We start from the raw sequence: 26,214 nt of genomic DNA on the forward strand, positions 1-26,214 counted from the left end.
ACTAAATGTACAAAGATAAACTAAACCTTGATTTCGACACCATTTGTCTAGTTTTAGTTTAATTATTAAAAATGTTTTTAAAATTTATTAAATTATTTTGAAAAAATAATTAATTGCAATTCAAAATAAACAATAATAATTTTTGAGTAAAACATCTGCTGAACTGTTGCTACGTCATGGTTATTTTCTTTTGTCCGTCGATTAATGGCGTGTAAATTTTGGATTTGATTTCGGTGCATGACAGTCTGCTTTACTTTTAAGGTTCGCTTCAATATTTTTTCAAATGTTCTAAATTATTACAAAAATTGTAAATTTCTTAAAAGTTAGGATTGTCCAATTAGTGTCTGCCTAGTTCTTTAGTTGTAGTCAGTGTATTTAATTTCTATTCTAAAAATCTAAAAAGTAAAAACTAAAAAAAAAGTGACTAAAATATAAAAGAATGTCCAAAGAAAAAATTTATATTGAAAATTATAATTTCAAATTTTTTTCAAGTTTTAAGATTTACGTTGTTATACTTATATCTTATGAATGATGCTATATTATATAAATTATAAATATATATAATATATAAAATATATTTATGATTTATAAATTATTTTTTATAATAATAAATTAATTAAAACATAAAATTTATAATACAAAAATAAATATATTTTAATTAAATAAATATGTTTAAAAATAAAATATAAGTAACCAGTGTTTGATTACTGACTGGTTGGTAAAGCTATCTCTGCTTGTATTATTGTATTGTCACCAAAACCAAACCAAATGAATCTAACATGATGATACTGTGCCTCATGGCATGAATGGAAGTACATTAAAAAACCTGCTTTGTAGTAGATGCAGCAAAACATGCTAACCCAAAACTTTGAATTTCATTGGCAAATTCAGTTTTCAATATTAATTACTTTTAACCAAAACATATTTAATTTTATATTTCAAGATTTATAAATTGAAACAACCATGGCAACCAACGACATTGGAGACTGGTTTCGAAACATACCCCAAATATCAAAATACTGGTTTACTGGTTCTGTAATTTTTCCATTAATAGGTCGAATCGGTATCATCAGCCCATTGACAATGTTTCTTGACTATGATAGCATTGTCTATCGCTTCCAAGTAACAATTGTTTTCACATTTTATTTTTAAGATTCATACATAAAAGTGTTTTTATTAGCATGACATGTTTTGTCATCTTAGTTAAAAAAATTAACCTAAAGCATTGTAGTTATTCTGTTAATGAAAAATACTAAAAATGAAAAAATATTTATCAGATTAAATAATTTATTTTTGCCAGATGTCGCTTTATTGACTATAGGGCTTTTATAATGTAATAAACGTAACATGAGCTTAGGATCTGGTATTGTGAATGTGTTTATCTACCTTATATGTAAAATTATCATTATATGTTTAGAAACTTTATTGCGAACCTTGCTTGCATATATATATGTGTGATTATTAACATTCATAGCAATGTTGTCAATATATTGAAAGTTTACTTATATTGTAATAACCATTTTTCTTCTTTAAATAGTAAAAATTATAGATTATATTACATGTATATGTTTAACAAGTTTTTTTAAATATCAAATTAAGCTAGGTAATTAAATAGCTGAAGCTTTGTTGGTGGTCACTAGAGTGACACTGATTGATTGATTGTTGTGATGTTGATCACCATTCTGTTGGGATGATATTAATGTGATGACGAGACCCAGAATATTTATCAATCTGTTATGATGACAATGATATGATGATGATTGTTATTAATTTAAAACAGATCTGGAGACCTCTGACGAGTGTATTGTACTTTCCAATTCTACCACAGACCGGTTTCATGTACCTTTTAAATTTATACTTCTTATATTCTTACTCGACTCGCCTAGAAACAGGTGGTTATTGAGTTATTTTTGCTTATATTTGCATAGTATTCTAATTGTTCTTTGTACTTTAGACAATGAGTACAAATAATAGTATTTTGAAAAAATAAATCTTTAAGTTGTTGATTTGATAATATTTTAAACTCATATATACAAATTAATTTATTTGACTGCAGGTGTATATGATGGAAAACCTGCTGACTACTTGTACATGTTAATTTTCAACTGGATATGCCTTGTTGTATCCTTCATTTGATTTGTGCCATTTTGTTCCACTCATCATATCATTTCATAATTTTATTAATAAGTTTTATCATCTTATTTCCTATTGCTTTATCTTTCTTAACTGGCTCTCTTATGCTCATCAAACATTCAAGATTATTGGTCTTATTGCGGAATTAAGGGTTAGTGTTTGTTTTACAACTGTGAAAAATTCATGAAATATATCTTCAAGTGAAACAATATCAATAAAATGTTTACAACTTGTTGGTTTCAGCTTCTTATGAACATTATGATAATCAGTGTCCTCTACATTTGGTGCCAATTGAATAGGGAACAGATTGTTCAGTTCTGGTTTGGAACACAATTCAAAGTTGAACCTATTTTTAATTTTATAAATTTTCATGCTTATATATATATATCCGCACTTTTGAGATGGTGAAAAAGTTCATTTGACTTTCATATATCATCTCTTTAAACAGGCTATGTACCTTCCTTGGATTCTCGTCGGTTTCAACATGATTGTTGGAAACGGGTAGGCACACAAATATTATATACCATAAGAATTTTTGTCATTTGATTTTGTTAGTGTTTATTTTTATCTTTGTTTATTTTATCATCTATAAAAATTATTTTATCTTCAATTTAAAATGATTTCTTTTATAAGGGGTTGGCATGATTTGTTGGGCATATTTGTTGGTCATCTTTATTTCTTTCTCATGTTCAAATATCCACAAGATTTTGGAGGGTACCAATTCCTACAAACCCCTTCAATATTGTTAGTACAAACTTACAACAATTATTTACAATGGACAAATTTTTATTACAGATTATCAACTAATTTTGATTAATATGTTGTTATCGTTGTTGGTAGTTGTAAGCTGTCCCAACATAATATTGTAATTTTATTAAAATGCTATGCTCTTCATTGCAGGTACAAATATTTTCCTAATCGAAGGGGGGGAGTTTCAGGTTTTGGAGTAGCACCGGCTACCAGAAGACCAGATGACAACCAGCAAAGGCATTCTTGGGGTAGAGGTCAACAGCTGGGTGGAGATCAGTAATTATTTTGTTGTAATATTCTCAAAATTTTGTATTTACTGAATTTACGATTATGTAAAGTTTTATTTGTCATTTATTTATGGCTAACTTGTTTGATGATGAAAATTAAATTGTGTGTTTTTATTTCAACTAATAAAAGTTACTTCATGTTAATACCTGTTTATTTTTTGAAAAGAACCGTATAATTAACCATCGTTTGGCTGCCGGATCGGCCTCTATTCAAATTAAAGCTTGTAAATGTGGAAAACTGCTAAACTCGTGTGAACGTCTGGTCCACGCATTGCGTTTACTTAAAATATTGTACGTAAGTGTTTAGTTAAGGCATGGCAGAGATTAGGCGTGCTTGAAACTTTTTCCACTTAAACATCTCTGTTTAATTGCAATCCACTTTTAGTTGTTTCTTCACTTTTAAATCTCATTCCCCAGCACAATTTCACTTTGGAGATCTATTAAAAAAAACTTGTTTGAACAGATGGCAACCATATTAACCAGCTTGGCCGATGCTTCTAAACTGAAGTAGTTGTCATTTTTTTAATTTTCAGATAGTGATCTTTAGATTTTTAATTAAAATAAAAACCTTGCCCTACTTAAGGTTTTTTTGATTTAATAAATAGATAGAAATACTTTTAGTCTTTTTTTACAGAAACAGAAAGTATTTAAAATCTTTTTTTTTCAATTCCAAGTATGACAGTATGTACTTTGAATGTATTATTAAGAATTAAGATCAATTTATAAATTGCTACATTTTCAAGAAAATTACTACAAAAAGAATCCTTCTATGACAAATTTCGTAAATGTAAAATTATTGAAAAAGACTCTTTGGCCCTTCCAGTTACTGAAGCATTTTGCCATTTTTTTACTGAAAAGTTAGAAGGCAATGAAATAATCAGCTGGAATAGAATCCAGGTAGCCTTATCTCATGAACAACTTGATGAAAATACAAAATTGATCTTATGTGAACCATTGAAAATTTGTAAAAGAAACCTTGTGATAAAAAATTTATGGTTCGATGAGTTAAATACTGATTTTCCAAAATCTTATGAAAAGTATGACGACTTGCTGTTAGTTCCTCATCAATGTTTGAACCACTCTTTATGGGAGGATCCAGGTTTGAATTGAAATAACAAATTGTAGATACACATTTTAATCTTTGAAAATAAGATATTAAATTAATATTATAAGATATTAATAATAAATATAATAATAAGTTATAAAAGATTTTAAAATAAAAAATTGAAATATACATTTTAACTTTTTAATCTCAAACATCATGTAAAGCTTTCTTTCACTCTTTCAATGTTCACATCAAATTACAAATTTAGAAAGTGTACATTTTACTTTTTTCATTTGTTGAATGCAGAAAACTTGAAATTGCTAGTCAGTTCATTCAAATGTAATAGATTGGCCAAGAAAGGACCAATATCAAATGACAAGTTCAGAACACCACAGGTTACCATGTTGCTAGGGGATAATAGCGTAGTGAGACACATTGACAATAAAATCATGTTAGTGTTTAACTAGATTTTATTATTCATAATGTTAAATTCAAACTAAACTTATAATTTTGAGTTATTAAATAATTTTTTGTCAAGCTTTCTTTAGAATTTTTATTTTATTTAAACCAGATACCAATATGATGTGCAAAAGTGCATGTACAGTCCTGGCAACATCACTGAAAAACTTAGAATAAGTCAAATGGACTGCAGAAATGAAGTCATTGTAGATTTGTATGCAGGTTTGCTTAAAAATATTTGCAATGTTAGTGAATTTAATAACTATTAGAGTAATTATATAGTAGCAAATAAAAAATTAAATTAAATAGGCATAGGTTATTTTACGTTGCCATTTATGGTTCATGGTAAAGCATCTCATGTGTATGCTTGTGAATGGAATCCTGATGCTGTTGAAGCCCTGAAGAACAATTTGGCTTTGAATGGTGTGGAAGATAGATGTACTGTTTTGCAGGGAGACAACAATGAAGTTTGTCATTGGTTCCATGTTTTTCGTTACAATTGAAATTATTTTTGAAATTCAGACCCAAATTACAATCATTGTTTGCGGGCAATACAAAGAATCAGTCTTGTGTTACTCTCCTATTTATTTGCTACATTTATAATATAAAAATTATGGTGATGAAAATAATTAAAATATATGTCACAAGCAGATGTGCCCCACAAATGTTGCCGACCGAGTTAACCTGGGTTTGATACCAAGTTCAAGAGATGGATGGAATGTGGCATGTAAGGCACTAAAGAGAAACAAAGGAGGAGTTCTTCACATCCACGAAAATGTCACAGACGATAGAATTACTAACCACCCTAATTGCAATGAAAGAGATCGAATTTATTTTGATGTTGAAACAACTGGAACTAAAAGGGAATCAAAATATTGTAGTAATAATGGTATCAGAAAAGATAAAAATATGAAGGAAGTCTGGATACGCTGGGCCAATGATACTTGCAAAATCATCCAAGATACACTGGAGAAATTAGATGATAGACCAAAAAGATGGCAATGTGAAGTGTTATATATCGGTCAGATCAAGTCATATGCTCCTCATATCGATCACTTGGTTGTCGATGTACATTGCAAACCTATCTTATGAACATTTTTGTCATTAAAATCTCTTCATTGTGATAATCTTTTATGTTTAATATATTCTAATTATTCTAATGAAATTCTAATGAAAAATATTCTAATATATTCTAATAATATATAAAAATATTAATATATAATAATATATAATAATATATAAAAATATTCTAATGAAAAAAATAAAAATTAAAAATGTGTACAAAATAGATTTTTAAAAAAAGGCAAACATTCAAACTGTCAAGCCATGTCAATAACTAGATTTGAATCGTCTTCATTTTGAAATGTTATCATCATTGCAGCTTCAGAACTTGAAATTAAAATTAATATTGATTTTAAAAAAGGTAAAAAAATATTACTTATAAATATATAGAATAATGATAGTATAATGATTAACCATGTAGGTAGCATCTATAATTGTGAAGACAAACGTAAAATGCAGGCAAAAACACCTTTCTTGATTGGAGTTGTCGTTGTTGAAGATGTCGTCAGGTGGTTTGTGAGAGGCAACATTTATGTTGAGAAAACGGTTCTTAGAATTGAAATGCTTCATTTCAAGGTGCCTTTCTATCTCTTCTCTTGTTATCAAGCTCACATCTTGTTTCTGCGGTGTGCTGGTAGTCGGCAGGGTGTTTGTGGTCTTCGTGGTAGCTACTTTCCCATGGGCATGTGGTTTTTCAGATATGCTGTTACCTGGAATGATTCAATGATTAAAGCAAATAGAATTTAAGTAATGATAATAATAATAACTGTTTATATAGCACCATGACAAGCAAATGAGGCATACAATTTTTGCTACAACAAACGTGGTGTATGTAAAAACACGAATCAATGAGTCACGCTTTTGTATGTGATGGCGGGGATCTCTTTACGTTCTAACCTGGTCAATGCATCAGCAATACCAGGCACCTTAACCATTACACCATCTCACCAAGTAAAATTTCTCAAAGTATCAGTTGATCAGTGCAGCTGAACATTAAATGTACAATTCCTGATCCTGGTACCAACGTAATGACTGATGCTATAAGTTGAAGAAAATAAAAATCTGAAAGAACTAAACTAAACTTATTTATCTTCTTCATTTACCTAGCAATTCAATAACAAATTAGTTAACATTCTTCACAATTATACAAATTTTATTATTTTAGTACGTTTTTACAAGACTTGACTTTTTACGTTTTCGAAATAGCACTGTTTTTGAAGCCATTAAGTTAGAGAAAGTCACATCGTTTCAATATCTAGGGGATGTTCTGGATTGTACTGGAACAGCTGAAGCTGCCGTTCGAGCACGCATACGTGCAGCCTGGAATAAATGGCATCTCCTTGCCTCTATATTGATGCGGCGTGACATCCCACTACCATTACAATCAAGACTTTATAAATCTGTGATACGTCCGGTGTTGTTATATGGTGCAGAAACATGGCCAATGACAACCAAACTGGAACAACAACTTCAACGAACCGACATGAAAATGCTCCGATGGAACGAATTAGTCTGAAGGACCACATCAAATCCACCGAAATCCTGCGTCGTGCTGGTTTAGATGATATAAAGGACGAATGCCGGCAACACCGTCTGCGGTGGTTTGGTCATGTCAAACGAAGTAGAAACAGTGCCATAACTTCTCTTGCAGATGTTGAAGTACCTGGCACACGTCCCAAAGGCCGTCCAAAGAAGTCCTGGTCGCAAACAATCGAGCAAGACATGAAAGCTCTAAATTTAAAGGAAATGGATACAACTGATCGTCTAATTTGGCGCAAAAAGTTGATGGCAAAGAGAACAACGTCCTACCTCGGAAAACTGGGTCTCTGGACGCAAAACGAAGATTGATTGATTGATGGCAAAGATCGTCAGGCACTCATGTAGGTTAATTGAAAGTTTCATTAACTACATTGAGACTTTATTGAAAATATTAAAAAAATTGTTTCAACAAAATTACCAACTAGAAATATTTAACTTCTTGGATTTCAATGAAGATTTTGGAATAGCCTGAGTAAAATTGTAATTTCTTTATTGATTTAAACAATTAAATAATGAAACAGAGATGAAATAAGATGTACTAAGTTTTATTAAAATATGTCACGTTCAACAAAACATTAAAATCTTGTACTAAACCAATGCTTAAAATTGGGAGAAACACTTTACAGACTCACATTTAATAAAGGTTTGCTAGAAATGTTGGAACAAATCTTTTTCTTTTTGACAATTTTTTTTGCAGATTCCTGCTCACTGGCACTTGATTGTGTTTCATCGGAATCACTTGTTTCATGATTCGGTTGTTCATATTGCATCAACTGATCTAGCAAGAAACTTTCAAAGTAAAAAAGAATTAAATGAAAGTTATCAATTCCAAAGTTCAAAGACCAAACAAAAAAATTATGAAACCTTTTTTCTCTATTGAGTTTTAAAAGTTTTCTTTGAGACTTTTTTAGTTCCTCTGCAAAACATTCTTGTTCCTAACAATTAACAAAAAATAATTATGAAAAATTAAACTAATATAAAATTTAACATCAAAATGAACAGGTCATAGAAATAGATCTCACTCAATAATTGAATTAAATTTTTAAAAATATATAAAACGAGCATGAGTGGCCCTGTCTGCTATATTAAACTGGAATGTATAAATAAAATGAACTAGATACATTCACATGCAATTAATTGGCCTGAGTAAAGTTGAATGAACAGGATTTGGCAAGAAAATAAAAATTTAATAAGAAATCAAAAATATATAAAAATATATGGTAATTATGGTCAAGTGCAAAAAAGAGTGTATCTGATTCAGGAATGTCAATAATGCTTACCTTACCTAATAGCTTGCACCTTACTTTACAAGTTTATATTTTATTACACTTCATGTTTCAGAATACAATTTAAAACAGTCTATTATTCTAGAATTTCAATTATAATTGTAGAAGAGTAGATTTTTTTTAACTTAAGTCTTGACCTGTCTAATTAAGTCTTGACCTGTCTAATTAATAAAAAAAACTATTCAAGCTTTGTTTTATTATAAATAATTATATATAATAAATAATTTAAATTTTAATAAATAATAATAGTAATATAATAAATATCAAATATAAATTATACATGATCTGCTCTACTCTATCTATTCTATTCTAAGTCATATAAGTGGCTACTAAGTCTAAGAGTTACTTTTACTAAGTGAAAAAAAAGAAAAGTAAAAAAAAATTACTAACATATATCAAGAATTTAAGTCTTTTTTTCAGTGTTCGATATTTTTTCTTATAATCAGTCGTCGGTTCGGACATTTTTAATTTGTTCTAATTTCTAATACAACTTGAATTCTGACCTCTAAAACATGCCAAAAGCCTATAAAAAAAACGATGGCCAACCAGCCGGGCATAAAAAATTTGCCTTTATATATGCAATCATGTGTATATATATATATATATATGTAAATATATATATATATATATATATATATATATATTCATACTTATGTGTGTATATACGCTTATACATGCTATATATTTATATATGTTATAAATTCGTTTTTATACATATTGGAAAGCACGAATAGATGGATAGTGCCGCTATTATAAATCTCATTCAAAATTTCTGTCACTTTTTCAATGCCAAATTCATCAAGACATTTAATTTCTTCATCAACTATCTCATCAGGGCCTGGCGCTTTATTTGATTTTATTTTTGACAAAGCAGATCCACATTTCCTACTAAAGCTAAAAATATGTCTAAAAACATAAAAGTCCTTTTACGTCTTTTTTACGTGCTTTATATGTTTATAATTGTTTTATAACAGCTTATTAATGTTTCAAAAACGCAATACGTGCACATATATGCAATGTGTATGATTTATAAAGTTATATAAGCTTTATTTAAGTTTATATTCTAATTATATGGTTTATATCACACAACTAGAATAAATATAACGGCCTTCGCTCTCTTTTAACGGTCGAACAAGGAGCTTACTTCTGGAGGAGATTTGGAGGGTGAATTTTTATCGTTCGGGTCCATGGATATAATGTTCGAGTCAAAAGTTAGTCATGCTTGGATTGTTGGTCTACGAAATGGCATGGATTTTAACGAGCAGGCTATGTGAAATATTTACTTGACTTAATATGCTTAAAACACTGTAGTAATTCTATTCTTATTTAATGTATGTACTACATTATTATACAGTTTTAAACCACAATGCAAACCGTACTAAATTGACGTCATCGAACGTACGCCTTCGAAACTTTTTGATTGGCTGGTTGAATCTGCTATATTGCTTTTTATATAAACATATAATCTTATTAATTATTTGTATACATGGATTCTAGTATATATATATATATATATATATATATATATATATAATATAAATTCATTATAAAAGCAACAGTAATCAGGGCTATATATGTACGCACGCAGTTCAATTTTTTCTGGGAGAATTCAAAATAGTTTGAGACCACACCTTGCTTAACATCCGATTCCATGCCGAGCCAAGCCAAGCTGAGCCAATATGCGTAGATTTATAAGACCTTTTAAATTAAAATTTTGCTCGCTTTATATACGAACATCCTAATATAACAAATTTTCCATCCTAGTTTCAATTTTTTTTAATGCATTTTAATCAGTCAGGTCACATTCATCATCGTCGATATCGCGATGAAATCAAATTGAATTTTTTTTTAAATTGTTATTAAAAGTAACTAGTACATAGTAAAAAGTTTAAATTTTTCTGAGAGAATTCAAAATAATTTGAGACTACACCATAACACAATTGTACAATTTGAATGTGTAAATACATTATAAATACATTATAAATGTATTATAACTACGTATATATATCTATTTTTTTATTTAGTTCTGCCTGCGTATGATATTTGGTCAAATTTATTTGATAGGAATTGAATATAACTTTTATACCGGCTGATTAACTACCATGCAGTAAAATAACTACTGTTAACATGACGTCATTTTCTCCAACGATTTCGCAACGAATAACCCCTATTTAATAAATTTTATTTGATGTTTTTTAATTAGTTAGGTCACAATCATCATCATCGATATCGCAATAAAATCAAATTTAGAATTTTTTAAATTTTTGAAAAAGTTTATATAATATATATGCTTTAAATTCGCTCACATATTCTTTTATACGCTATGGCTATATAAAAGCTTTAAAATACGGTTTTATAAATGCTAAGACAAAAATTAAATCAAAGTTTAGAAAAAATTATTTGACCTTAGGGAGCTATCATCTTTCATATATGATTTGGCAGCTATTTCTTTAAATTGCTACTTTTTGTTTCTGGTTTGTACACACATAAGAAGCATACATACATGCATACATACATACATAAACACAAACATTTTTTTTTAACTATTTTGTGATATACATCAATCGAGAAATTTTTTTTAGTTACTATCAAATTTTTTTAAGAATTTACTCAAGCCCCTCAAGCCCAATAAACCTTCGTGCAAACTGAAAATGTTTATTCATTGACAAAGCTGAACGATATTACAGTGCACCATATGTAAACTTTGTAAAATAGTTTGTGAACGTGAACAGTTGTTTAGGGCTGTTGGGGTCTCCGCATCTCATCTGTCGTCTGTCGGTGATTGCCGTGCTGGATTTGGTTAAAGTTTGTGATTAATAATGGATGAAGACTTACCAATCGATATACATTATAACAAATTGCAAGGTTTTTTTGCTTATTTTTGAAAAATCTATTTATGTTTATTTTTTTCTTCTTTATTTATTTATTTGTATGTTTATTTATTTATTGTTTATTTATCGAAACAAATTATTTTTAAAATGTTTCAGTTTTAAAATTTATAAATTTAAATAATTTTTAAAACTTTCTAGTTTTTTTAGCTGATTTTTTTAGGATTTTTGCACTAACTTATTTATAACAGAACTAGATAAAATTTTATCTGTTCTAATTCTAATGTAATCTATTTTATAATTTATAATATGTTTTAAGAATGACAATTATAATATTAATTAAATTTATCATTTAGTTAGGATTATTAAACTTAACTGGCTATGCACATTAATGTAATACTCAAGTAAATAATAATTCGTAATTAATTGTTTACACAGATTGGTTGTTGAGCAGGCGTCATTGTCAACCAGCCTGGCAGGATGCAGTGTTGAAGGTCCGCCAGCAAATCAATCTGGCCATCCAGGACATGCCAGCAGTTGATAGCATCACACAACTTCTTCAAGGAACTTGTAAGTTATTTTTAATCTTTCTCACTGACTATTAATTAGGATTTGTCAATTTTTCGGTCTTGATTTATTAATTATTTATTAATTATTTACTGTTTTTGGTGATAAATATTTCAATAGAAATAAACATAAAATAACATGACATGATAAATAAAATAACAGTGATGATATTTGTTTCATCACCTAGTGTAATCTTTTATTTATGAACAGATATTAATTATTTCCACTGCAAAGAAATTGTTGAAATATTGAAGAAGACTGAAGGAAGTTCAAAGAAAATTTTTGGTTTCATATTTTCCTAAAGAATAACAAGTAAAATTATCTTTCTTTTTCAAAATTATTTATTAATACCACTGATTAACTCATTAAATTTTTCCTAATTTTCCATAATAGGATGGGAGAAAAATCATAAAGTGTAATGAAAAGACAACATTTATTTTAAGTAAGTTTAAAAAAAGGTCAAATAATTTTGGACATTAAAATGTAATTAAAAAAATTAATTTGGAAGTTGAAGCAGTCAACTAATTGACGAGGTTTGTCAACTATGACATCCCTGCATTGAAGAAACACTTTCAAAAACCAACCAAGCAACATCAGGTTTATAATTTGTTCTTGTCATTTCATTCACTTCATCATCTTCCTTATCTACAATTGATTGCTTGTCATTCTGTTCAAAAACATCGTCATTTTTATTATCAGTTCTTTTTCAATCTTATAAAAACATCATTGCCACTAAACATCATCTGCATTCTATTCACTCTCATCATCACTTAAAATCAACATTTGTGTGATGATAGTCATTTTGCATCATAATCATCATTATCATTATTATCATCACCATATGTGATCTCATCAACATCTTATTGTAATTATCTTCATCTAGCTTATTCTATGAATTTTTTTTTAAATTTCTTATATTCCTGAAAATTTAAACATTTCTAACTTCAACTGAAATAAATGAAACTTTAACTTTGTGAGACTTTCAAAACCACTTGACCAAAAATGACTGACCACCACATAGATTACATAAAGTGGGGGCTATATAAATGACCAATACCAATTTCTTAACAAAGGAGTATGGGAAGAAGGAAGTGGAGTGTCACAAGAACAGTTTGGAGATGAGAGAAAAATATAACAAAGCATGCAAAAATCTTGGCATTGCTGTTAGTTTTTTTTGTTTGTTTAAAATTGTCTGTCTGTCTATTTATTCACTTGTTTGTTTGTTTGTTTGTTTGTTTGTTTGTTTGTTTGTTTGTTTGTTTGTTTGTTTGTTTGTTTGTTTGTTTGTTTGTTTGTTTGTTTGTTTGTTTGTTTGTTGAAAAACTCAATTTTTTCCAGCCTTTTTTACTTAATAAAACTAATTTTTTTCTGTATTTAATTATTTCTCCTGGAATAATTTTTATAAATTTGTTTTTTCAATGGAGTAAATGATGATTTAAATTTTATCAGCAATGCTTCTATTGTGAGATTATAATTTACAAAATCGTTTCATCCAATGTTGTCCAGGGGAGGTCCTTGAAGAAGGAACTGTGTGGACTCCTCTCCATCCTGTCAGATTTTTACAATGAGATTGTTGCTGATGTCACTGGGCTGAACAAGGAAGTGGATTTCTATTCAAATTTTGTCAGCTTCCTATCAAATGGGTAACTGACGTTATCCATTAAAGTTTTCAAATATACTGAATTTATATTATTTTATATATTTATACTTTTTTCCCACGAGTTAATTTATAAACTTATTTTAAATTGAGATATTGACTTTGTATTTGCGAACAGATCTGTGACAGGAGAAGGAAGACTGAAGATGCTGAGATATGTTTCACTGAAGGGTAACACGACTGTCTATGAATGGAAACGCGGAGTGGCACCTGAAAGAATTCTTAAAGTGCAGTTGGATTTCGGAAATGATGGCTTTGACGGGGACCTTGTAGATGGAAAAACTGATGAGGTGCTGATTAATGTCTTTGTAAATTTTTTTTCTGACAAAGTTTGGACTGCTTGTTACCGTTTATTTTAGTGAATTTTTTTAGTTTTTAATTAATTTCAAAGTATTTTCACAATAGAATGATATAGCGATGTTGTAATTAATTTTTTCACCAATCCATTATTTCTTGTTTCAGATTGACTGGGGCAACATTGACTTCTGCTCTGATGCGGACATTCAGACAGTGCCTCAAGTAATTTTATTCTATTTCTCGGTTTTTTTTATTTAATGAAAATAATGAATAAAATATGTAAGCACTCACTCTGTATTAATATTAAACTATGTTTTAACGTTTTGGTAAAATATCTTTTGATTCAATAAACTTTCAAATTTGAAAATTTTTAAATTGCATTGCATTTCCTATAAAAGTGCACTCTCCTATTCGTAAATATAATAGTGTCTTTGAACATAATGTTCACATAATACCTGGATTATAAGGAAAGAGTTGAAGCAGTGGCGTCAGAAATAGATTGGGGCATTGAAGATGTTGCCGTAGTTGATCAATCAATCCAAGATGCTGGATCTGGTGATGCTAATGGTTGCTCCATTATCTCATTCATTCATTCATTTATTTGTTCATTCAATCATTAATTTTGTTTTTATTTTATTTACATAAGTTAATAACAATGACGCTGTTAAAAGCCATGTTTTTGGTTTGTTCATTTAATTTCTTGATTGTAAATCTGAAATCCGTTTGTAAACATTCCAAATGTTCATTTAATTTCCGTTTCAGTATCTGAATACGTTCATGTCACTTTGTATTATCTTTGAGTTCGTTCTACTGTTGAGTTGTTAACAAATTTATAACTTGGTTGGCAATTAAGCTCTGGAAATGAGAGGCGCTAACCTGGTTCGAGTTCATTCAGTTGTATGATGGCTCATTCAACTGTGTTTCTCACGTGTTTATTTTTTTATTAAAATTTGATATGTGTTGATGGCCACCATAAAATGAAACTATATAGTTGGTTCAATTGATTAAATTGTTATAATGTAAAATTTTTAATAAAGCGGAAATGGATTCAGTGGCTCGTGGGAATGATTCTCTGAGTATGATAGAATACATCACAACAAGAAATTTGCTTCTTGATGATTTGCATGAGGTTGTTCAAGAAATTATTCACCATTCGTTATTGCCTATAAATTTCTTTAAACTAATCATGAAATGACAGTTGGAGGCATTCCTGATGCAACGTAGACACGAGATGAAGGCGTCGTCGTCCTCATCCAACTTTCTCTCTGACTACATCCTTCAGTCTGCTCCAGCATTGTTGCATGTTGATGAGAAAAATGTTGAAATCATGTTGACAAACGTTCAAAACATCATCAACAAATTTTCTGAATCTAAGATCAAAGAATTGTTTTTGATTTTAAGCTTTCCAAGGTGATCTAATTTATTTTTAATTATTTATTGTTAATGTAATATTTGTTAACGAGATTGAAGTTATAAAGTGAAGCTGCTATAATTCATAAAATTAATCGTTTCCTGTACTAGACATGTGGATAAGATAGTTGAAAATTTGACGAAGATGTCTTCTGATAGTGAAAAGTTTGAAGCTCAATCTAAAATCATGGTAGTCAGACAAGATGAAGCAATTCAGCAAAAATCTTCTTTGGAACCAAAACTTGAAATCATGAGAAAAAAGACAAAAATCCTAAAGCAACAGGTACTCAATTCTATTTCACCAATGTTTTTATTCTCACATTTTTACATTTATTAAAATTTCAATTTTTAGATTGAGAAAGAAATATCTTTGAAATACAAAAACAGAAAAGTGAACATAATGGGAGAAATCAATACTGTTTGATAAAAATTTGGCAAACTGTTGTTTAAATTATTATTTAATATTTTCATTCATTGTATTTGTAAATACCAATATGTCTCATCCTGGTATATCTTGATTGATTTTATTTTTTGCATGACTTCGCGTCAAATGAACGTAATGAAAGATGTGAAAAATACGGTTGAAGAATTTTTTGCTCCATTGGTTGAACTATCTCGATGCATAATAAGTATAAAATAAGCTGTTAATCAAATGAAACGTGAGGATAAACTTCTGACAGAGGTTGCTATAGTTTGATGTAAGGTAATGCAAATGCATAGGAATTAATCAACGATCCTTATTAACCCCCTGAGAGGTTGCTAACGTCGATGAGGTCAAACTTTTTGTTGATTTCCAAAATCGTTCTCCGGCTAATTTTATTGAATTCAAAATTCACAACTTAGTTCATTCTAAGAAGTCTCTATTTCTTGGCAGGTCTTCCATTTGTCCGGTTTCTTTCTAATTATGGAACATAATTCTAATTTTATTTTTCAAGTATATATGAATTATCTACAGGGAATGAATTAAATGATTAAACAGTGAATTACAAAAATTTTGGATAATGAAATAGTTGAAACACTGCATGAAATCGGGAGAGTTCATTTCATATGGGTATATGTAAAATTGTGTCCAGGTAAGTCTTGAAGAATTTTTAATTCATCTTTGCATCTCTGCTCGTACAGGTTGTGCTGGTTGCCATTGCCGATCGTTGTTTTGCACTTTCTTTCGAAAGATTAAAAGATTAGCTAAGATTATTCATTTAAAATTATTAACTATATTTTTTTATAAATGACTCATTTTAAACGTAAAACGAGTTATTTTGAAAGCCGCGATAATGGCAAATTTTTGCAGTTAGACGAAAAAACGATCAAATCTTTTTTCAACTTGCCGACTGACTTGTTCGCGTTGTTGGATGACGAAATCAGGAATGAGTTAGCAAAATATTGTGTATGTCCATAATTTCGCTTTTGATTGAAGTACTTTTTTAATGCATGTTTCTAAAGTTAGAATGCATGACTGATGTTGTGTTGCAACAGTAATAGTTTGTAATATTTGATAATTTTGGAAACATTTTGTGAAAATGAATATTTTGCTTTGCACAAAAGAAAATCTTTGCTTCTGTCATTCAATCAATATTCAATTCAATCAAGCCAACTCAAAAGCCAAAACAACAATAAATATTTGAACATTAAGATAACAGATGTTGTGAAACCTAGGGAAGAACTGAAAGTTAATTTGGAAAACCAACAGAAATCATTCAAAAGACAAGTCTGTGAGTATATATTTAAAATCATTCAAATCATTAGTGTAATTTTTATAACATTAAGTTAATAACATTCAATTTCTAGATAGGAAAATTAGTAGTAAGACAAATAATCAAGACTCATCAGTGAGTACAGAGGAAAGTTTTCATAGAAGCTATAAAGTTAATGAAGATTTGAACTATGCATTTAATAGTGTTGGCAGTTCAAAAATTACTTCAAATAAACATTCTGTTACCTCATCCTATGATGACAAAAAGTATGCTGAAACAACTTTGGATAGTGATGTTATCATTAATGCAAATAATCTGGCTGCCAATAGTTGCATTGTTGATACCAATGCTGTCGAAGACAGCAGCCAAATTAACAAGGAAGTTCATGTTAGCAATCAGACATTTTTGGATTTTGCTCAAAGAAGTGATAACAAACTACTTCCAAACAACACATTCTGTGAAGAAAATACAAGTGTTGCAATTAAAGATAAACTTTTCAATAATAAAAATACTGGTAAAACAATTTATTAACATATTAAATTAAAACATTTCAATTTATTTTTTTTATTATTTTCAGAATCTCTATCTCCTAGTCATCAACCTACCTCCAAGCAACAAAATGAAATTCAAGACATACAGCCACAGAAAGAACTACAACAGCCACAGCTTAAACAACTGCCAGCTAAAACTAATTTCAAGAATCAGCAACGTCATCTGGAGCATCAACCACCAAAACAACAACAACAACATCGACTGCAACATAAACGACAGCAAGAATTAAAACAACATCACCATGAACTTCCATCCATTCAGAAATTGAAGTTAAGTGAAGAGGAAATAACAAGACGCAAAAAATTAGTTGAAGAGCAGAAACGTCGCCACAGAAAGTTGTTCAGACATGGCAATCATATCATACAACACAACATTAACATGACTGATGTGTACACTCCTGTTAAAAAGAGGCTGATTGACGAAGAAGATGCTAAAGATCTGATAAGACAGCAGAAATTGAAGCGAAGAACGCAGATGAAGATGGATGAAAAAGCGATGAAAGAGAGAGAGGAAAGTATTAAAAATAATTTAAACAAAATAAAACAAGAACAACTGGAGATCATAAAATCTTGCAAAAAAGTTAACCATCCATCTCATATTTCTAACTGCTATTCAATGTCATCTGAAAATGGTTTTTCAAAGTTGGTTTTGTACAATATTTTGTCTTTTTAATCAATACCATTGATGTCATTATAGTTCATGATCATCATTGTTCAACGTCATTCATCATCATCATTATTGCTCATTCACGCGACACAATGGTGTAGTGGTAAAGTGCCTGGCGCTGCTGCTATTGCAGTGACTAGACTCGATTGCTGAAAGATTCCTGCTTATCACATGCAGTGTGTGTGATGCGTTGTTCCATGTTTATTTGCATGCACTGTGTGTTTGCTGGTGATGCCCCTGAAAAATATTGAAGGAAGAATCGTGATAAATAAATAAATAAATAAAATTAACATCATTGTTCATTATTAGCGTTCTTTCAGGAGGAAGAAAGAACATGAGACGCGCCAATAATAACTCTGCTAATGATAATGCCATCAAAAGAAGAGGTCGTGATCTAAAGGATGACTACAACGATTGCAGTTACGATGAATGTGACGACGAAGATGATGATGATGAGGAAGAGGAGGAGGAGGAGGATGTTATTGACACGGACATTGCTGCCAACAAGGAAACCTGTGAGCAGAGGGCAGGTGATTCGTTGAATTTATATTCCAAGAGCCAATCGGAATCATTTGATGCATCAGACATTTTAGGAAAATTTACGAAAGAAAATAATTTAAAGATAACTGATGTTATTAAGAACTACAAAAATTACGCTCATCAAATAAAGCTCTACATGTCCAAAATTTGTGGGTGGATTGTCATCTTTTTGCTTTTTTGTTTCGAGACTTTATAATTTTGAATTTTTTGTTCAACTTTCTGTTTTATGAAATGTTTTTTATTATTTGATAGGTGAGTCTGCCTTTTATCTTAATATTCATTTTGTTTAGTAATGCTATTTTTGATAATTTTTAAAAAGCAGTTTAACGATTAGAACATAAATTAATATGCTGGTAGTTCTGATCTGATGAGTATCTTCCATCAAATAAGCTTAAATAGACTATATAATTAATGTGATTTTAAATAATTTAATCAAATATTACATTCAGCATCAGCTGATAACGGTCGGTACATTCAATTTCAACTGAAGGACACTGAAAAAGAACAACACTCTCAACAACATCAACAACAAAACTTTCAACATTCACAACAACAACAGATACAGCAACAACAAATGCAACAGCAACAACAGAATTCTCAGCTAATTAACAATGCCTTCGCACAAAGACTTAATGAATTGAAGCAGGTCTCTAGACACATCAACAGCACGTTGAGTGGTCCAACATGGCAATTTGTTTCAAGTAATGCTGTTGTGGTAATCTAATTGTGTTGTATTTCCGTTGTTTATGTTTTTTGCAACGACAAAATCGTTTTCCCAGACCACGTTAGGACTTTTATGACAACAATATTTAAAATGGCAGCTACAGTAGAAGCCTTCGTTATAATGATTTTATCAATGATATATTCGTTGTTCATTTCCTTCGTTTAGCGTTGAAAATAACAATATTCAATGGTATACAGACGCGTAATGTACGATTATGTTGTTAATTAATGTATATAGTCATCGAGTAACTTATATTACGGTTGCCCTCTTACAATATTGTATGATGATTTTAAAAATTCAGATTCTACTGCTTTGCGTTGTTATGACGCTAAACGAAAATGATGATCAATTTATCGAACTGATAGATAGATAGATTGATAGATTGATTGATTGATTGATTGATTGATTGATTGATTGATTGATTGATTGATCGATCGACTGATCGACTGATTGATTAATTGATTACTTTTCAAAACAATCATCCCCTAAGAAGATTCAAATAGAACATCAAACGCGTTTAACACCACACAAGAACAAAAAGAACAAAATTCGCTTAAAGATGCACAAGGTACCAATGATAACAAAAATGATGATGATGACGACGAAGAAGGTATTAAAAGTGAGGAAGATGATGACGAGCTCAGAGAAAGAGTTAACATTTTGATGAAACGCTATCATTTGGGCTTATTGAATGGTAGTTCCAAGTCTACTCACCGCCATCATCATGATCATCATCGTAATATTACTGATAAAATTTCATGTTCTAACAGACTTGAGGTAGTTTTTTTAAATTAGTTGCTCAAATCTGCATTATTTTTTGGCGATTTTATATTAATTTAGCAAAAATTTTATTTTAATATTTTATACATCATCGTCAACAAATCGTCACTATTTAATCATCACCGTAAACGCCATCAACATCATCAACATTATCATCATCATTTTCAAATGATGTAAAAAATATGATTTAAATTTTTAAAGTTAAGTATTGTTATAATATGGCGCGATGTTACAATGTTACAACCATCATCATATTCAGTCATCATCGTTAAATAACAAACTGTTATTAGATGGTTATTTTATTATAATATTAATGTTTGGTTGGTGACCATATTCCAAAAAGTTACTCACTCACTTATTCATTCATTCATCCATTAATTAATGCATTAATTTATTCATTCATTTGTTTACTGGCATATTTGTTTATTCACTCACCACTCATTCAGACTGAATGGAAAAGTAAAGCTGACATTTTATTGGATGATATTCTTAGTGATGACATCACACGATCTGTGTTAGCTGTCTGGAGGGAACGCATTAAAAGTTTGCTCATTCATTCATTCATTCATTCATTCATTCATTCATTCATTCATTCATTCATTCATTCATTCATTCATTCATTCATTCAATCATTCATTCAATCATTCATTCAATCATTCATTCATTCATTCATTTATTCATTCATTCACTCACTCATTCATTCATTCATTCATTCATTCATTCATTCGTTTATTTATTCATATGTTCATTCTTTCATGCATTAATTCATAAATTTATTTATTTCTTAATTTTTTAACTAATTCACTCATTTGTAGTTATTAATGATGTTATTAAATTTCATATTTCTTGAAAATAATCATAATTAAATAACAGAACCACTCTGTTGTTACTAACTGTCACTAACTTCATCATTGCATTAGCAATAATGAAAAGTTTCAAATGGTGATGTTAAACATTATCATTCTTCGTCTTCTTTTTCTTCTTCTTCCTCTTCTTCTTCTTCTTCGTTTTCTTCCTCTTGTTCTTCTTCTTATTATTTTTACTGTTATTATTAAAATACCTGATGTTGTTTTTGTTGTTGTTTAATCATCTTATAATTCAATTTTTTGCAGCCAATGTCGAAAATGATGATGCGAAAGTGAGTGATGCTGTTAATAATGGTGATGATAACTGCCAGGACAACAAAGAAAAAGATGGTGGTAGTGGAGGTGATGATGTTAACAATGATGAATCTGATGATGATGCCAAATTTATGACAAACGTTAGTGGCATTGGATTGAGATCGCACAATGATTTTAAAAGGCAGCACGACGAACCTGTTAATTACAATGCAAATGATAATGCCGATGGAGACGAAGGTGGGACTGAGGTTGAGAAACATTATTACGATGGGCTGTATTTCAGGGATGGTGGTGCAAGTGGCGGTTTCGGCGATTGCGATGATGGCGCTGATAAAAATGATGACGATGTCATTTACCAACAACAACAGCAACTACACAAAATTCAAGTGCAGTATCAAAAAAATGTATTCAACAATCAGCAAGTTCAACAACAAGAACAACAATTACAACCGGAACATCTGCAACAGCAAGCGCAACAGCAGCAACAGCATCATCTGGTGCTCGGTGCGAATGAACTTGGTGGTCGGTTGAGGATGGAACTGAATTTGTTAAATGTTTTTGACGCAACATGTGAACAGCTGAACAAGATGGAGATGTTGAAAGTTGAGGAGAGGGCACATCAACAGAATGTTGCCCTCAACAGACTATTCGAGGTTTGTTGGCATTTCAAAAATATTCTGATCATTATCATCTTCCTTCATCATCGTCATCAACTAGCATCACTGGTCATTTATTTTTTACGATTTCACTGTTCATAAACGTGTTTAATTTTGAAAAGTTTAAATTTTATTTCAGATAACAAATCAGTTGTGTTCTCTGGAGCTTAAAAAAGTGTTAGCAGCGGCACTGAATGATGTCAGCCAGGTTGGCGCTCATGATTCTAACATCTTCAATGAGGGCAGGAAGATTAACAGAGCCAGATCATATGACAACAACGACGTTAGTCTCAATATAAAAAATAGAAACTCTGAAATCCACGACAAAAATAATGACGACGACGACAACAACAACAACAATGTGAGCAAAGACAGCAGAATCATAAATTTTGCAGATACAAACTATTTAAATATTGGCAATGTTCACCATATGGTTAACACTGAACGCCAATTCAACAGTGAGCAGCAGAATGTTGAAGGTTTCGCAACAAACATGCAAGCAAGTAAATTTCTTCGACTAAACGAGCGGCGTGGAGAGCTAATGCAGCAGACACAACAGCCACCGCAGCCAGAAACATCTCATAAAATGTCGGTAGGCTTCACTGATGCACGTTCAGCATTATTTCGCCCTCCATCTCCAATCTTTGAAACTTCATCAACACCAACATCATCATCATCACCCAAACATTCGCCATCATCATCACCACCAAAAATGAGGCCACTATCTCCAATAATGATGTCATCACCACCACTTAAGATTTCATCTTCACCAATGATCATGTCATCGCCACCATTATTGACATCATCGCCACCAAAAATGACGTCATCGCCACCAATAAGGATGTCATCACCACCAGTAATGAGAACACCATCACCAATAATGACGTCATTATCACCTATAATAATGTCACCAATATTATCAAAACAATCGGTCTCACCAAATAATCTTCATTCAGCATTACCATCACATCATGTAACAAATTTAGCTTCAGCGTCCACATTATTATCAACTAAAATTTTACCCCAATCTGATAAGCTGAATGATGTTAATTCACCATCACAATCGTCATCTTTTTCAATGTCATCGTCAATATCTGATGAAGCAAATGTAGACATGAACAAAAACATTTCGTCATTTTCAAAAGCATCATCATCGTCGTTGTCGTCATCATCTCATCAGTCCACACTAACCAACACTGGCTTTCAACAGTTGAACAATGCTTCCTCACTTGTTAATAACAATAAAACGGAAGAACATAAAAAACAGCAAATGTCTACCCGTGGTTCAGTTGATAATAGCTGTAAAGGAAGCAATAATGATGATATAATTGATGATAGGAACGATGATTTGATGTCGCCGAACATCCTCAACATGATCAGTGCAAGAACCTTGGACGACATAACTGAAAACATTTTGATAGATGATGACGATAAAAATGATAATGATGATGGCAATCGCAATCTAATAAGTATCGACAATGCTGGTGGTAATGCACCATTCAACGTAAGCTCTGGTGAGGACTGTGTTCATGATATCAACACCATTCTTGAGACAGGTGAAGGAATGACTACAAAACATTACCAAATCCTTCATGATGATAAGTTATTTGCTGCTGATAAGTTTATTAAAGATCAAGATTATTTTGGGGACGATTACAAAAATGATTACAATTTTGATGATGATGGTGATGATAATGATGATGATGATGATGATGATGATGATGATGACTATGAAAGTGAAAGTGAAAACAAAGACATTGGTAAACTACGTGGCGTCACAACTGCTCATCATACAGAACGGTCGCTGACTTCTTCGCACTCCTTATCTTCCTCGTCGTTGACTTGAAATAATATTATTATAGGGTTATTATACATAACAATATTTAAAATTTATTATATTCTTTGGTTTGTAAAATTCTAGCGTAATATATTTATCTGTTTGAATTAGTTTTTGCGTTTTCCTTTTGGGATTAAGTGTATAAGGTGCTGAACTAATAAGGAAGAGTTAGGTCTGGATCAACGATGTGTACCTTATTGCAAGTACAATCGGATATTGGCATGAATGGATATTGGGGATAAGATCTATTCTATACGCTCACTTCACGATGATTTCAATTGTATCATACGTATATTTATTATATATATATATAATATATATATGATATATATATGTATATGATCATACGTAATATCTTATGAATTGAAAAAACGGAAAAATTAGGTCTTTGTTAGATTTCTAAAAGTAAACTTCGACTAAAGTTTGGTTTCTGCGTTTAGGCGAATTAGTTTGTCATATAATAATAATAATAAAATTATTAACTATGTCTCAAGTGAGTGTATATAAAATTATTTTATAAAATTTAATGAAATTTTTTGAGTACCGCATTAATTAATTTCATTTTCATTAATTTCATTTTCCTTTTGTTTTGTAACCTGACCTACACCTGCCATGCCCCATTTATGTGTTGTATGTATAATCATACATGTGTATATATACACATACATGCCCACATGGCACATGGACCCAATTTATTTTATTTTATTTAGTCTCTCAAGGTTATTCAAAAATTGAGATAAAAACAAATATGTATGATAAAGTATAGTATGCCATTGATGGTTGATTAGATATCTAGAACTGGAGATTTAATTTTAATGTTTTTATTTATCATTAAAATTACTTAGCAATTCTAACCCAGTTGAACTTTTTACCTCAACTATAAATACGTATTTATATATGGATTTACAATTTTACATATTGTCAAATTAATTTTTTTTGATTGAAACAATTCTGTTCTACAGCAAGAAAAAGAAAAGAAAAAGAAGGAGACAATTTTAGATTTAACAAAATATTTAGATAAATCTATCAGAGTGAAGTTTGCTGGCGGTAGAGAAGGTTAAACTTGAAACAGACATTTTTTTTATAAAATAAATAGCTATTTAATATTAATATCATTCCAAACACAGCCAGTGGCATTTTAAAAGGCTTTGATCCACTTCTGAACCTAGTTCTGGATGGAACCACAGAGTATTTGAGAGGTTTCTAAATTAATTTCACTTACATACTCAGCTATTGCTTAATTAAAAAAGTTTTATTTATACATTAATAAATAAAAACATGCTTTAGCTCAATTAATTAAAAGCAATTACTATTATTAAAACTGGTATCTAAAAAATTTTTGCAGATCCAGATGATACATTTAAACTGACAGAAGACACAAGACAGTTGGGTTTAGTGGTGTGTCGAGGTACATCGGTCGTTCTGGTTTGTCCAATCGATGGCATGGAAGCAATTCCTAATCCTTTCATGCAGCAGGATGGCTGAGAGCATGCCACTCATTTATTCTCAACTAATTGACAGAACAGTTTTTATTAAACATTTTATTTCTATTTACATTTTTTTTAAATAAATTATGAAACAATTAAGTTCAATTTAAATTAATTTGAGAAGGTAGACATGTTATTTGATTAATAATACTTGCAATTAAAAATGCTATTAAAATGAAGAAATAAACATTTATTGATGGTTCAAGCCTGATTTTGTAATAGAAAGCTATAGATTAATGGTTTCGTTTGTTACAATATGGATTTTTAATAAAATCTGGTCTTTTTAGAAAACAAGACTAAAAAACAGATATTTACGATGTAATTTTAATTTTTCATGAAAAGGTAAAAATTTCTGAAATACTGTATAAATGTAAGTCAGTATCCCACTCGTGAACAGCGTGTAACATTTGAAAAGAGCTGTAATGTGCACCCGAGAATATTTTTTGAAAATAAATTTGCTTTTTCAAAGTAAAAATGTGCTGTTTGAAATTGAATGAAATAAATTTTAATAAGAAATAAATTCAAAAATAGAAAACTGTTTTACAAACAATAACCAAATAAACTGTTTAATTTGACTTGGCACAAACTCAATAAAAATTCATTTTTAATATTTTGCTACTAATTGGAATCTGCTTAATTGCTAGAAAATAAAAATAACGAGTCAGCCTCGTTAAAGCTAGACAATTGTTTTTTGAATCGATTGTAATCTATGAACATGAGAAAATGAACTCAGCATGCAGTGTGCATGTGTGCGTCCGACAGATATATTGCTTCAACGTTTATTAAATCGACAAATGGCAACATAAAATAGATGGTTAGAAAAAAGATTGACTAAGT

The 26,214-nt window shown here is 30.2% G+C and overlaps 5 protein-coding genes across 5 annotated transcripts; 4 read left to right on the forward strand and 1 right to left on the reverse strand.

The window, feature by feature from the left end:
• Positions 1-963: 963 nt before the first annotated feature.
• Positions 964-3,163, forward strand: HELRODRAFT_67318 (hypothetical protein; the record flags this gene model as incomplete). Its single annotated transcript, XM_009024309.1, has 8 exons — positions 964-1,122; positions 1,781-1,895; positions 2,057-2,121; positions 2,258-2,284; positions 2,377-2,472; positions 2,582-2,634; positions 2,767-2,877; positions 3,034-3,163. The coding sequence occupies 8 exons, from the start codon at positions 964-966 to the stop codon at positions 3,161-3,163; spliced, it is 756 nt and encodes a 251-aa protein (XP_009022557.1).
• A 1,000-nt stretch (positions 3,164-4,163) lies between these two features.
• Positions 4,164-5,766, forward strand: HELRODRAFT_67136 (hypothetical protein; the record flags this gene model as incomplete). The annotated part of the gene is made up of 5 exons (XM_009024286.1): positions 4,164-4,269; positions 4,522-4,666; positions 4,787-4,896; positions 4,984-5,141; positions 5,326-5,766. Coding segments are annotated over 5 exons (960 nt in total), but the record flags the coding sequence as incomplete, so codon positions are not given.
• A 1,923-nt stretch (positions 5,767-7,689) lies between these two features.
• HELRODRAFT_162149 (hypothetical protein) lies at positions 7,690-9,023 on the reverse strand (the record flags this gene model as incomplete). Its single annotated transcript, XM_009024436.1, has 4 exons — positions 7,690-7,743; positions 7,908-8,064; positions 8,140-8,210; positions 8,952-9,023. 4 exons carry the CDS (start codon positions 9,021-9,023, stop codon positions 7,690-7,692), a joined length of 354 nt encoding a protein of 117 aa, XP_009022684.1.
• A 2,101-nt stretch (positions 9,024-11,124) lies between these two features.
• Positions 11,125-23,899, forward strand: HELRODRAFT_188883 (hypothetical protein; the record flags this gene model as incomplete). Its single annotated transcript, XM_009024437.1, has 23 exons — positions 11,125-11,426; positions 11,828-11,959; positions 12,167-12,269; positions 12,362-12,398; positions 12,465-12,553; positions 13,030-13,119; positions 13,463-13,599; positions 13,732-13,903; positions 14,076-14,132; positions 14,378-14,477; positions 14,948-15,039; positions 15,109-15,320; positions 15,432-15,603; positions 15,673-15,738; positions 16,076-16,194; positions 16,911-17,032; positions 17,109-17,528; positions 17,592-18,207; positions 18,542-18,762; positions 19,222-19,473; positions 20,029-20,190; positions 21,389-22,050; positions 22,193-23,899. Exons 6-23 carry the CDS (start codon positions 13,075-13,077, stop codon positions 23,897-23,899), a joined length of 5,334 nt encoding a protein of 1,777 aa, XP_009022685.1. The 5' UTR covers positions 11,125-11,426; positions 11,828-11,959; positions 12,167-12,269; positions 12,362-12,398; positions 12,465-12,553; positions 13,030-13,074.
• Positions 23,900-24,855: 956 nt separating this feature from the next.
• Positions 24,856-25,375, forward strand: HELRODRAFT_67237 (hypothetical protein; the record flags this gene model as incomplete). Its single annotated transcript, XM_009024299.1, has 3 exons — positions 24,856-24,946; positions 25,018-25,089; positions 25,236-25,375. Coding segments are annotated over 3 exons (303 nt in total), but the record flags the coding sequence as incomplete, so codon positions are not given.
• Positions 25,376-26,214: the final 839 nt, after the last annotated feature.

The sequence above is a fragment of the Helobdella robusta genome (genome assembly GCF_000326865.2).
Source record: "Helobdella robusta unplaced genomic scaffold HELROscaffold_4, whole genome shotgun sequence".
In the NCBI taxonomy this organism is placed as follows: domain Eukaryota; kingdom Metazoa; phylum Annelida; class Clitellata; order Rhynchobdellida; family Glossiphoniidae; genus Helobdella; species Helobdella robusta.